Source organism: Artibeus jamaicensis, unplaced genomic scaffold, assembly GCF_021234435.1.
Source record: "Artibeus jamaicensis isolate MK-2021 breed Jamaican fruit bat unplaced genomic scaffold, CSHL_Jam_final scaffold_1964, whole genome shotgun sequence".
NCBI lineage: Eukaryota > Metazoa > Chordata > Mammalia > Chiroptera > Phyllostomidae > Artibeus > Artibeus jamaicensis.
The window spans coordinates 12233549-12248255 of NW_026522030.1; the positions used below are offsets into that span (position 1 = coordinate 12233549).

The following is a 14707-nucleotide window of genomic DNA, read 5'->3' on the forward strand; positions in this document are numbered from 1 at the left end:
ATTATAATTATAAAGGTTCTTTGTCTATTTTAAAGTCCTTTGTTAGTCAATTACTTTGCAAACATTTGCTTCCTGTTTGTTGCTTGCCTTTTCATTTTCTTGATGGTGTCGTCTTCTGAAGAGCAAAAATTTACTTTTGATGACATCTAATTTATTGATTTTTTTCTTTTACTGTCCATAGCTTTTGCATTTTATCTAAGAAAATGTTCCCTAACCCAAGGGAAATCTTCTGCTATTTTTCCAGAAGTTTTACACTTTTAGTTGATACATTGAGGTTTATGACCCACTTTGATTTAATTGTTGTGTTGGGAGTGATGTAAGGGCCAATGATCACCGAAGTCCAATTGTTCCAGCACCATTTGCTGAAAAACCACCCCTTCCATGTTGCCTCAGCACCTGAGATGCACATCAACTGAGCACGTGTCCAAGGGTTTATTTCTGGACTCTTACTTCTGCACCACTGACCCAGGCATCTATCCTCACGCCAACACCACAGTGCCCTTGATTACTGTGACTTTATAGTAAGTTTTAAAATCAGGAAGAACGAGTCCTCCAATTTTGTTCTTCTCCACACTACTGAGGCTATTCTAGCCTCTTTGCATTTCCATATACATTTTAATGTTTGTCAATGTCTACCAAAGCACAAAGCCTACTCACATTTTGACAAAGGTTTGCTCACATTTTGACATACACTGAATATGTACATCAATTTGTGAAGAAATACAAATATTGAGCTTAATCCACAAATATGGTATATGTTGCATTAACATAGTTCTTTTATTTCTCCCAACAATATTTTGTAGTTTTCAGTGTACAGCTTTCACAGTCCTTATGTTAACATTATTATTTATTCTTTCTGATAATGAAATTGCCTTATTTAAAATTCATTTTCAGATTTTCCATTATTAGTATATAGAGATACAATTAATTTTTATATATTTATCTTATATCCTGCAACTTTGCTAAACTCTAACATTCTAGTAGCTTTTTTTTTTTTTGCAGATTACTTAGGGTTTTTTTTACCTACAAAGATCGCACTGTCTGTGAACAAAACACATTTTCTTTTTTTTCTTTCCTTTCTCTTCCTTCCTTCCTTTGCATTCTTATGCCTTTAATTTCTTGTTCTTGTCTTACGGTCCTTGACTTTTGTATTTGAATTATTGGCAAATTTCTTCTTCAGTACATCGTACACTGAGACTCCTACACCCATTTATGATGCTGAAATCAGATTTTTGTGTATCTTTCACCCCAATGAATGACCATTTTTAATAATGCATAATGTCACTATCAGTCAAAAATTCAGTTTAAGCAGCACCGTTATCTTTGTTTATATAATAGTGTTTGGGAAATTATGCCAAAAATTTGAACTGCATTTTGCACTTCTCACTTTGAAAAGGAGAAAGAGAAATGGGAAAAAGATAGTGCTGTTATCAGTACTAAGCACATGTCTCAGAAACTTAACAACAACTGAGAAAAAGACGAAAACCATTAGCCATGTGAAAGTGGCAATTCTGTAGCCTCAATTAGGTACTCATTGGATTTAATAAACTGGTCAACCACGAGAAAGAATAAAATTACAGAACCTAACTTGGCAGAGTGGAAATAAAACGTTGGAGGCGTATTTGAAAAACAGGGTGTAATTAGTGGTTTTATCATGTATCTTAGGTCCGCAGAAACGTTAACTGCCTTCATGACAGCTGGGACAGTTGTTACATTGGAGCACAAACCAATTCACACATGAAGTGAAGAACACAGTGGATCTCGAAATGTGGGATATTCCGGGGCTTCATTTAATCTTCCAAAACTTCCAAGAAAGGTATAATGATTCCCATTTAGAAATCACGAAACAGACAGAGACATTTACCTTGCTGAGGCTGTGCAGTCAGTAGAGGGGAAAAGATTCAAACCCAGGCCTGTTTGACTCCAAGAGCTCGAAACTGGGCCCCTGTTTTCCTGAAAAACCTAGTTCCCTGGATCCTTCCCCCAAGCCCAACCTTGCAAACCTGCACAGAAAGCCTCTGGTTCCACATCTACGTGGCTCCTAAGATTCTCCAGATTCCCCCAGTGACTCCTCAGCTACCCTGCAACAACTGAGGAAGGATTTATCTCCCTGATTTACTCTGTCCCCAAAATACCAATCTGAAGCTTTGAACACGGTAATGAAAAGATCTGAGGTGGTTACAGTAATAAAGATACATGCATATAAATTCGAGAGCTTGATTTGAAAATGAGTGATTTTCCTTTGAGTTCAGGAGCAGAAAAGACTAGGAAGTTTGAGTAGGAAAGGATATTAAAGTTTTAAAATAAAGTAATTCAGGCTTTTCTTCTCTGCTTTCATATTTAGGCAGACACATGAGAAAATGAACGTGTTCCAAAGCAGACAAGTTACCATAAAATCATTACACTGTGGATGGGTGATGAAGTTCAGCCTCCTCTCAACATCCTGCCAGAAAAATTCTAACCCTTGGGTGCAGATGATTTAAACTACAGTCTTTATAACTTGGTTTTGTAAGGACAGGAAAGAGGGTCTGCCCTGTTATTTCCACCGTGAGGACACAGAGCAAGGAAAAAGGAAGCAGTATCAAAGGTGTTTCTAATCATCTCTTAAGTGAACTCTCACTAGATGTTGTAGATTTCTTGGTTAGAGAGCGTTTTAATTGGTTATTTTCACGAATGAACATCAATCATAGCGCCCCCTGCACTTTGCAATGCACAAAAGCCAGAAGCAATCACCTGAATTCCTGATGTGACAAAAATAAGCCCTATGAGAAATGAGGACGCTGTCCTGAATTATTTTATCCTCTGATCAGTAGCCCTTCTGAAAGAGATTTTTTTACAAACCTTTTAGTTTACTTTATCTATAAGCCTGTTCTTTATTAATCTCACTCCCCACGTAAAACACATACTTTACAGTGCATCTAGTGTTTGCATATTAAGAGCAATGATTTGGAATATCTTTGTAGCAAAATATTAGAGACATCCTACACAATGAACAGACAGGATGGCATGGCCATCCAGCAGAACAGGAGCCAGCAACTAAGGGTCCACACCTGTCACTGGCTTGTAAATAAAGTTTTATTAGAACACAATCAAGCCCATTCATTTATGTTTTGTCTATGGTGGCTTTCTTGCTACAAGAGCAGAGTTGAGTGGCTGCCATTGCCACTAAGACTATCTGGCCCACAAAGTCTAAAATGTTTACTATATGGCCCTTTGCAGAAGAAGGTGGTCAGCCTTTGTGATAATGTTACCATAAAACAGTCAGAGTGCTGGAGAGTCTCCCTCCTTGGCCAGGATGGTGGCAGGGGGAGGTTCTTACACTGAGTGTGCAAAAAGCTAGCAAGATAATTGGATAGAGACCCACCTTATAGATTGGGGTTGGGACCAGGGGAGGGCAAGAACATGTGCCATAGAAGTCAAAATGGCAGACAGAGGTGCTGGACCAAAGAGGCCTGTCAGTCTGGCTCGGGGAAAGAAGGGATTGGTTGAGAGGTGGACCCATGTGAAGTGCATGAAAGTTTGGGAACTTAATTGGTCATTTTGAGAAAGCACCCGGTCCATCCCATACCCAAGCCAATATAATCCCAGGGGAACAGAGAGGTTCTCACTTGCTTGTGACCTGCACTTGCATGGTGCACTCTCCTGTTGACTCTGTGGCCCATGGTTTCCAGGAGGAAGTTCCTCTGTCCTTCTTGCCCACCTAGTGATGCACTCACCAGTGTGTTTGTGTGCTCTTGCTCCCAGGAGCATGCAACCATTCAACTCGGGCAGGGCACAGCCCAGGCCATGCGGGCTAGCTTGAAATGGACGGCAGCTGGGCACGAGCTAAGCTACCTGGGTGGGACTAAGACATCTTAGCAGCTGCCTGCGGGCTCCAAAGGATGGTACTTCAAAATGGACAAGAACTCTGGACACTGGCTTTCATCTTGGCCTTGATGAGGACAGCTGAACCTTTTCCATGGAACAAAGGGGAGATGAAAGTTCACCATTCTCTCAAGTTGCACAACACCTGAATAAAAATCTTTTTCCCTTTGCACCAGTATCTGCCTCATGACTTTGGCTTTTGTTGTGACAGCCAGCTGAACCTCCATTTTGTTTGGTTACAATAATATGTTTAAAATAATATGGAAAACTTCTGGTCAAGACGGCAACATAGGCAAACATGGATCGCCTCTTCGCACAACTGTATCAAAATTACAACTAAAATATACAAACATCACTGAGGAATGTCAGAAATTGAGTTGAATGGAAGTCTGACAACTATAGAATTGAAGGAACCACATCCACCCAAACTGGTAGGAGGTGTGTGGAAACAAAATGGGCTGGTCCCACACCCACGTGGATAAAAATTAGGGAGGGATATCTTGGGTGTGAGGAGTCCCAGACCCACACCAGACCCCCCAGCCCAGGGTTCCAGTGCCAGGAAACTAAATTCCCACAACTTCTGGCTGCACAAACCAGTGGAGATTGAGTTCATGGAGGAGGCTGCTGGAGCCCTAAGCAATTCCACTTGGGGAAACCACACACGGATTCACCTGCTCAGACTTGCTTCCTCTGAGTTCCAGCACTGGGGTGACAGCCTGAAGGGCACCGGTGGTACACAGGGAGAGACTGAAGTACCTGGCATTGGGGCAGTAGGGGCCATTTTCTCTTTACTGAGCCCTCCCGGCCACAGAGCTGGTAGTCTGGTGCCATATCTGAGGCTCCATCAACCTGGGTAACACTCATGATTCACCTTGGAGATCCTGAGAGGCTCTATCTCACCCAATTTATGTGCCCCCTCAATCTGCTTTTCCATAAGAATGGCAATCTTGGCTCCTAAATCCTATCGAACAAGCAACAGCTGGCTTCAGTGAGCCCTGGTGGCAGCCAGATTAGAGTCACAGCTTGGCTTCACCTGAGAATCTCCAAGCCCAGCACATGTAGCAACCAGTTCAGATTGCTTTACATCTCAGGCAGGGTGCCCCAGGTGAAATACAGGTGGGGGCTGACTTTGGCCTGCACTACCTGGGAAATCCCAGAGCCAACGCACCCAGAGGACAGCTACAGACCATGTCGGAGCAACATGACCTTGACCCTGCACAGATGACACTTCATGGAGGGTGGAGGTGGGTGGCCAGTGGTCACAGCCAATCCTTGTAGCTGACTGGCTTGGGTAAATCCCTCTCATTGATCTGCCAAAAGCAATGAAGGCTCGACTAAAAGAGGAGGGTGTACTCAGCCCAAAAGGGCTCACCTGGAGTACCCAGCTTGGGAGATAGGGGAGGCTGGGCCACTGGACCCTACAACACATCTACTACATTAGGCCACACTACCAAGACACAGAGTCAAAGCAGCTCTACCTAATACATAGGAACAAACACAGGAAAAAGGAGACAAGGAATGAGGAGACAAGGAAACATGGCCCAAATGAAAAGAACAAAACAAAACTCCAGAAAAAGAGCTAAATGAAATGGAGATGAACAATCTGTCAGATGCAGATTCAAAACACTGTTTTTATAAGGATGCTTGAGGAACTTAGTGAGGGCCTCAGCAGCATAAAAAAGACCCAGTCAGAAATGAAGGATGCACTAATTGAAATAAAGAACAATTTACAGGGAAACAACAGTACAGTGGATGAAACTGAAAATCAAACCAATGACTTGGGACATAAGGAAGTAAAAAACAACAAATTAGAAAAAGAAGAAAAAAGAATAAAAAAATGAGGATGGTATAAGTAGCCTCTGGGACATTTCAACAGGTCCAACATTTTCCTCATAAGGGTGCCAGAAAAAGAGAAAGAGCAAGAAATTGGAAATCTATCCAAAGAAACAGTGAGAAAACTTTCCTAATTTGGCGAAGGAAATAGACATGCAAGTCCAGGAAGTGCAGAGGGTCCCAAACCCAAGATGGATTCAAATAGGCCCACTCCAAGACATACCATAATTAAAATGCCAACGTTTAAAGATAAAAAAGAGACTCTGAAAAGAGAAAAGAAGTTAGTTGCCAGAAGGGTGTCAGATGGAAGGGGGAAGGAGGGAATGAGTGAAGAGGTGAGGGGATTAAGAAATATAAATAGGTAGTTACCGAATAGCCATGGGGATGTAAAGTACAGTATAGGAAATGGAGTGGTCAAAGAACTTACACACATGGCTCATGGACATGAGCAATGGTGTGGGGTTTGCTTGAGGGAGTAGAGGGCCTTGGGTAGGGGAGGATGAAAAGAGAAAAATCAGGATAACTGTAATAGCATAATCAATAAAATATAATTTTAAAAATATGGGAAAGTGCCCTTGTTAAAATATTATGTAAAAAGGGGGGGTATATACTATGATCATGATTATGTAAATCAAAGGAAAGTGGGCATAAAAGAAAGTAAGCATGTTAAGCAGTTGGATTTGAGTGGCAGCATTACAGGTGATATTTCTCACCCCTATTTATACATTCCAATTCTCTAAAATGACCTTACATTTCTTTTATGATAGGAAAAAAAACTGAACCTCATTTTAAACATTATTTTAGTTCATATCTATCTTGCACACGACTAAACTTAGCTCTCCCACCTGGCTCAGGCCCTTTCCACAGGTGTGCTGAGGGTGGGCGGCAGGAAGTCCCAGGGAAGTACCTTATGCTCATCCCGAAGGTGGCTGTCCAGTTCCTCCGTGTGCTTGGTCTCATAGTAGCAGAGCTGGCATTTGTAAGGTTTCAGTTCATTGTGCTTTTCTATGTGTTGCTGGAGGCTCTCGTCACTGGAGCAGGTGAAGGTACACTTATCACAGCGGAAAACTACTCCCTGCAAGTATTTTGACAGTTTGGAACGGCACACTTCAATGGGGACAACTCGCTCTTCTGTGGAGACAAATTGAATGGAAAGATGGGAATTTTTACTGATGGTAAGCAAACGTTGTTTCTTTGGAATATAGGAAGAAACTCACCCATTTGATTTTGCTATTTCTTATGAGTTTGGGTCTGTGAACTGCACACATGGATAATACCCTCCCCATTACCCGTCAAAATAACGTATTTCTTGATAAAAAGTAGGTTTTTTCAAGACCAAAAGCTCTTTGTGTACTTAATACCCAGAGTGATCTATAAATGGGGGCGGGGGGGGGGGCAGCTAGGCTTGAAAGTTCTTGTTAATTTTGGAATGGAGGTGATGAAAGGAGGGGCAAAGAACAGGAAGTAGTGGCCATTTTTACTAATACTGATGATCGCCAATAGCGACCGATTCCTACTTTCTAGTCAGCATTATTTTGGTGAATGTATAGATGTCTTCAAGTGGGCAGGAAACTAACATACCCCAAGCACCTTTGTCCGACCACTGTGAGCCTTCCTACCAATGATGAGGCTTGAGTTATTCCCATTTTTTTTACAGGTTAGTAAAGCAACTTTCCCAAACTCATAGACATTGACATTGGCCACGCAGAGATCTGTAACCCTGCCTTGTCAAACTGCACACCCATGAGATCCCATTATTTCCAGTGGTTTCCCTTCCAAGATGGTCTCCAGGAGATAGTTTTCCTTTACCTGAAACCAAAGGAATCTCTAGTCTAATATCATTTCTGAAAACAAAGGAACCTGCACACTTTCATTCACTAAAACTCCAACCTCAACTGTGAAGAGCTTACAAATAAAAAGGCTGCAGGCAAAGTCAGGGGCGATGGGGGTAGTGTGGGAGATATGGGGGATTTGTGTCTTTCTGTCCCTAATCTGATTGTCACAAGGGGAAAAAAAATAAAAGAAAGAGAATTTGGGTGCTTTCTCCACTAACATACCAAATGCTGGAGGGCTGGGAATGCGTGTGTGCTTGTTTATTTTGCACTCTCTCACCCTTGTGTTTAACTGCTCAAATTAAATTTCACACCAGTCTGCCCAGAGTACCAGCGCACGCGCCAGATACCCATAACTGGGATAAAATTAAAATCTGTGCTATTTATGCAAGGATCAAATATAGCGAGTGTTTTCACGCTGTGTCTGGATTCAGAAGACTCTCTGTAAGTTTACAAATGGACGCACACAACATATACTTATATTATTTAGAAACAGCAATGTATTATTAAGTCAAGAAAGCGTGATTTATTCTCAAAGTCACTGAGCAGCAATGTTTCCTGAGCATCAGTATCTTGAGCGCTGGCGGGACCCACTAGGTGAGCCCTCCCTCTGTTGCTGGCCTACGACGGGCGCCTGGGGAATTTTCCCCACCCAATACCATGCCGGAGCCTCACCCATCACAATCTCACAGCAGGACAGTCACTGCCTTGGGAATCCTTGAGTCGCAGTGATTAATTGGCCAGCAAACAAGCTGGGCAGAGGGAGCGTGGAAGGTGGTATCTGCAATGTACTCCCTGAAGCTTTAATGCATATGTTATTTTCCCTATACAAAGAGTCAGTCGCTTATTTAGAAATATAAATATTTTTCAGCCGAAGGAGAGCAGACAGCTAAGAAACACATGATTATAATGTAATCCACACATTTTCTTAGAATAGCAAATGTTTAACAGTCTTCTAACCATTCAGTTCCAGGGTTTGGTGTAAACAAAGGAGAAAATGCCTTGGCATAAGCCAGTGAGCCTTAAGAAAGCCCACTCTATGACATTTTGCTTCTATAAACTCAGGGTTTCTCAAGAGTAGCGCTACTGACATTTTGGGGCCAGATAACTGTTGCTGTAGGGGGCTGCTCTGTGCGTTGTAGTATGTTTATTAGTGTCCCCGGGCCTCCACTAACCAGATACCAGTAGCACCTTGTTGTGCTACTTCCCCAGTTGTGACAACCAAAAATGCCTCCAGACAAATGCTCCTGTGGAGGCAAGGTCGACGACCCTGGCTGAGAACCGCCACTCCGAACACACTGCCAAGCATGGTCCCCAGCTGCTCGAGGTAAGACACCCGTGGACATGAACCATGAGCAAGCTGGTGTCCACAGCAAGAGACAGGGGTACAGGCTAAACCAGGGCGACCAGCACACTGAGGGTATTGCTTTCCCACTAGGGGTCATGGGATGTAGTGACATGGACTTTTCTGGCACCTTCCTTGAGACTGCACCTCCTTGTTTGTTTTTCGATAGGTCTCCTTTCAACTCCTCTACCATCTGGTTAGTTTTCTTCGCCATTTATTTTACCATGTGTGTTTACGTGAATTTTATGCAGTCCCGAACACTCAGAATAATGCCTTGGAGTTTAAACAATGATAATTAACGTGAACGACCACTACAATTTATTAAGTGCTCACTGTTTCGACACAGGTAAGTGCTCAACACTCACAGCTACTTTTTATTCTCCTAACACTCCAAAAAGTCAGTTGTATTATCTTCAGTTTATTAATGTGGGAACTAAGAAGTGATCTCTTCTGCTATCTCCTCAAAGGCCCTCTTCCAGTTCAGTACAAAGATGTGACCTGGTGGCAGAGGTCTCCTGACTTTGGCCAGCGCTTTCCTCCTTCACCCCTGAAAAGAACAGGGTGGATAACTGGTCTGCATGCAGTGGGTATATAAACCTTTCATTCCTAATTGTTTAAAAAGGCAAAAGCTATAGATGTCTAAGGCAACCATTTCTACCCGAATTTCTTTCAAATATCTTCTGGATTTGAGAGAAGGTCATTTCCCTACTTACTGTCTCTGAAATGTAAGACTTCCCATTTCCAAACTAAGATATTACCAACGCCCCAAGTTATATGGATTTTTTACTAACATTTGCTTTAGAAAAATGTGAACTTTTTCTTTTTGAAAACATAGCTAACATGACCAAGATAAAAAACAAGACAGACTTTGAAAGGCAGGCGAATGACCGACAGCATTTTCTGAATGAGGTTATTCATTATTGAGGCAAGTGAAGGACATAAAGTTAGAGACTGGAACGTTTCCAGGCATGGACCGAGCCCCGTCTTGGCTACAGAAGCTCAGCGCTCAGGGCTTTTTTTTTTTTTTTTTTTTGTGGGGGCAGCGACAACTGTGGGGCTTTCTTGACTTCACACCTCTCAAAATTACCTTGGGTAAGAAATCAGAGCCTGAATCACACTCATTGTGACTCAGCTCCCAGCACTGGCTGCAAAAATATTATGACTTCAGCAGTTTGACTACAAGATAGATTGTGTCTCGCATCTCCTACTCAAAAGATGCTTGGTGCTGCAGCTGGACCCGAAACCAAGAGGCTGGACCGCAGAGAAATGCCACACTGAAGCCCATGGGTACTAAGGCGTGATGGGTCTGGGAAGTGTATGCTGTCCAGCTCCCGTGGTGCTCCATGGAAAAATCTACAGATTCGCCACTAACGTGGGGTCGGTCACTTCTGCTCAAAACAGCAAAAACCACATCCATGTGAAGTCCAGCATCATCAAGTAATAATTCTTTCTGAAAGGCAGACCACAACATGCATGGGTTTCCTTCCACAATGTGCCAAAGCCAAATGAGGCAGAGAGAGATTTGGAAGTCATTCACTCCGACACACTTCATAGGCAAATGATCACCTTAAAGCACCCAGTCTCTCTTTGGGCCAAACCAAAGACCCACCGTTACTCCCTCTCAACCAGCCAAGTGTCAAGGGTGAGTACTAGAAAGCCATTAAGAATATACTAACAGTTTCTTAAAAAACAAAACCCACAGAGCCATAATGAGACATATAAACATAAGCACAATGGCTCCCAATAAGTTATTCGGTTTTCATGTCAGCCAGGTGATCTCAAGCCAGACCTGGGAATCACACCTCTAATTGGAACAGGAAAATGTATTTGATGGGGGGTGGAAGAGAATGTGTACCTCCACCGAATAAAATGACACACTGTCCATCTCACTGTGGATTTTTTCACCAAGATAAACAATACTGACTGGATAAATTAGGGGAGATTAGTTCTAGTCCAAAAGACAACCTCTCACAAGTTTCAGTTAAACTTGGTGTTTGTCTAAATATTGGGGTTACAGGTTGGGAAATAGAAACTTTACGTTCATATGCCGACTGGAGGCCAGTATCAGTAAATTACACAGCTCTGCAATGATAATGTAAATATTTGGCAAACCTGTGTTTCATTCGATAATTCAATCTGTGCCCAATTTTTCAGGTTCACTGCAGGTGCCCATGGTACATACAGGCAAAGCTATACCTAAGGCATCCGATTCCCAGCGGTGATGAATTCAATGGAAATGAACTCATGAAACTATTCCTTTGTTCATTGTTGCTCTTCCCATTAAAGTTCAAGTTACTTCGGTGCACAAACCTTGACTGATTCTTCATGGCTGTATCCCAGGAGCTTAGCACAGTGCTAGCATGCAGTGGGTATTCAACAAATATTTGCTGCATGAACCCATCAAAAGTCTTACCACCAACTTTCTCCTTGAGACAAAAGCCTCAGTGGTTGATTTTTCCCTCATGGATAACCTCATGAAGTGTTGATCTGACCCAAGTTCATAGTTCCTCAGAGAGATGGGTTTACTGATCCTTTGTGCCAATCTGTGCTAACTTAGTATTCGTCCGGCGTCTCATCAGCTCCCTGGCTTCCTATATGTTTACCGAGTCAAGTTCAAACTTCCATGTTGGTAGCCAAGCCCTCCCTCATTTGGCCGCAACACATGTCTTCAGCCTGGCCCTCTGGCCCCTTCAGGCTCCGCTCAGAGCAGCTAAACACCCGTCTGTAAACCTGTCTTGCTTCCGCTCGCCACAGTGATTTGTTAAATCACTCTGTAGTGAGTTAAGTCGTGTCTCGCAGAAATGAACGTCCACCTGGAACCTCAGAATCTGACCTTACTGGGACATAAAGTCTTTGCAGAGGTAACTAGTCAAGATCGGGTCACGCTGGATTACAGCGGGCTCTAAATCCAATGATGAGTTTCAGGTGTACAGCATAGTGGTTAGACAATCATATATTTTACAAAGTGGTCCCTCCCCTGATATTTCAAGTATCCACCTAGCACTGTACGTAGTTATTGCAACGTTATTGACTGTGTTTCCTATGCTATACTTTATATCCCCGTGACTATTTCGTAACTACCAAGTTGTACATCTTAGTGCCTTCACCTCCCTTATCCAGCACCCCAATCCCTCTCCCCTCTGGCAACCGCCAGTCTGTTCTCTGTATCTATGAGTCTGTTTCTATTTTGTTTGTTCATTTATTTTGCTCTTTAGATTCCACAATGTAAGTGAAATCATATGGCATTTGTCTTTCTCCGTCTGACTTATTTCACTGAGCATAATACCCTCTGGGTCCATTTATGCTGCTACCAGTAGTAAGATTCCATTCTTTTTTATGGTTGAGTAATATTCCATTGTATACAAGTGTCCACCGATGGGCACTTGGATTATATCCTTATCATGGTTATTTGTTAATAATGCTGCAATGAACATAGGGGCACATACAGGGTGGGACAAAAATAGGTTTACAGTTGTTCGTATGGAAAATAATACAACAATTAAGAATAAACTCCGTTCTAAATACTCACAATCGTAAACCTACTTTTGCTCCATGCTAAATATTTTTTCTAATTAGTGTTTTGAGTTTCTTGGGATATATTTCCCTAAATGGAATTGCTAGGTCATACGGTAGTTCAGTTTTTTTTTTTGAGGAAACTCCATACTGTTTTCCATGGTGGCTGCACCAGTCTGCATTCCCACTAATAGTGCACAAGAGTTCCCTTTTCTCCACATCTTCGCCAACACTTGCTTATTGATTTACTGATGACAGCCATTCTGACAGGCATGAAGTGTTATCTCGATGTTGTTTTAATTTGCATCTCTGACATTCATGTCTATTGGCCACCTGTATGTCCTCTTTGGAGAACTGAATGACTGGTGTCCTTCCGGGAAGAGGAGAGTGCAGAGAGATCCACACAGGGGAGGAGGCTGGTGCAGACAGAAGCAGGGACTGGGACGGCGCAGCTACGAGGATGGAAATGCCAGAAGCCGCCGGAAGCTAGGAAGAGCCAAGGGAGGATTCTGCTCGAGAGCCTTCAGGGAGCGCACAGCCCTGCCGAAACCTTGATTTCAGACTTCTAGGGTCCGGACGGGCGAGAAAATACATTTTTGTTGTTTTAAGCCACCCAGGAAATTAACGTACCTCACTCTGTCTTCTCAGTTTGTTGAAATGTCACTATGACTGCTTGAAAGCCATGGCCCCCTGCACCTTTCTCACCTCAAACAGAAGTGTATCTGCCACTAAGGTACTTGTCACTCACTCTCTGATACATATTTACATACCATTCCTCTCCTTGAGGAAGGCTGGTGCTAACCCCATCTTACCCAAAGAACCCAGCATAGCATGGCATGTAACAAGCAAATAATGAATGCTTGCTGGATGCATGAATGAACAGTATGTTCTCTTCTGCCATAGCCAACATAAATCCACAAGTATTTTTCACTCGGATTTCCCGTGAGTGAAAAAGATTCTCTTTTTCTTTCCTCCCTGCTTAAATACATCCATTTGTTTGGATAAAAAGCTGAGGAAACTCTATTTTGGCAAGCAGTTCAGCTGTTTTTCTTGCCTTTCATCCCAAGTATTTTAATTAACGAAGGCCTCGCAAAGATGTCTTTCCACAGGCCCGAAAGACCGAAGATGTTTATTTGTCTGCAGAACGAGGAGGGCACAGGTGCAGAGGGAACCTCATCTGCTTACTTTGGGATCGGCCCCGACCGGAAACTGCACGACAGACACTCAGCCCTGGCTCTTGACTTGTCCAGACCAGCTTCCCACTGAGTTGCCATTTTGAGCTGGGACGGACACCAAAGCCAGACCAGCACACAGGTGGCAGACGCGGTGGTCCTGGAGCACCCTGCCATCTGTGGTCCAGTGGGCTTTGTGTCTGACCTCCAGCTCCACAGTGAACCCCATCCGGAGGCCAGAGGACCACAGCCACTAGGAGGCTGAGCAGAGTGACACCAACCACCTTCCTGAGGGCGAGACAGTGATGTCCGGTGGTTAAAGGCACGGGCTGTGTGTCAGACAAGCCTGGTTCAGATCCTGTCCTTATCAGTCATTTGGCCCCAGGTAAGATGCTCAGTCTTTCTGAACCTGGTTTTCCCCTTGTTTTCAGGGCTAATGGTAACGCCCACCACACAGCGTTCTGTGAGGATTCTGTAAAATGACATTTGGGAAGCACTCAGCAGAGCGCCTGCTCCATAAGCACTTGGTAACAGTAACTCTAGTTACTGATGTCAACATTGTCATTATTACTACCAGCCCTCAAATTCTCATGTTCATTCCAGATTCCAGATTGTGCACTTTCTCACCCCAACAAGGCCAATATTTATATACTCAGATGCCTCTTTTGATACAAATTATCTGTACAAATAAACAGTGGCACGCAATATGATGGATGGGGCGGGGGATCAGAGGACTGGGACTGGGTCCCAGCTCCACTGCTCACTGGGTGGGGGCCTCGGGCTGAACTCTCTCGGCTCACGTGGGCCCTGGGAACTCACCACTGCACTTACAGTGGGGACACCATGCACGATGTCACACATGGTCCCTTTTAGGAAAATCCGCTGGAGAAATTCCTTTCAGGTTTCAGTGTCAAGGATTCCTGAAAATTTCCTGAACAAAATTTCAAAAGTCAAACCCAAAGTAAATCCAATTGACTCTGTTTTTTTCTCTCCCACCATGGGCAGGGATCTCAGGGTGAAATGTGCAGCCCACTGCTACCAAGTGCCTTGCGCCTCCTGGTAGCCCGAGTGTCCAAACCCTTGGTGAATTCAGTCACACCTTCAGGTGAACTTTCCACTGGTTTCTCCTTACTTTGCATTTGCCCCAA

General features: G+C 43.4%; 1 protein-coding gene across 14 annotated transcripts in view; it reads right to left on the minus strand.

Annotated features, from left to right (window-relative positions):
- ZNF462 (zinc finger protein 462) overlaps positions 1-14707 on the minus strand; it is a 139749-nt gene that overhangs the window by 17718 nt on the left and 107324 nt on the right. For all 14 annotated transcript variants that reach the window (XR_005083558.2, XR_005083560.2, XM_037152648.2 and 11 more), the window contains one exon: positions 6605-6828. Coding sequence is in view for 12 of the 14 variants with exons in the window: in XM_037152648.2 (XP_037008543.1) it covers positions 6605-6828 (224 nt within the window). In the remaining 2 variants the exon portion in view is untranslated. The remainder of the gene's footprint in view (positions 1-6604; positions 6829-14707) is intronic.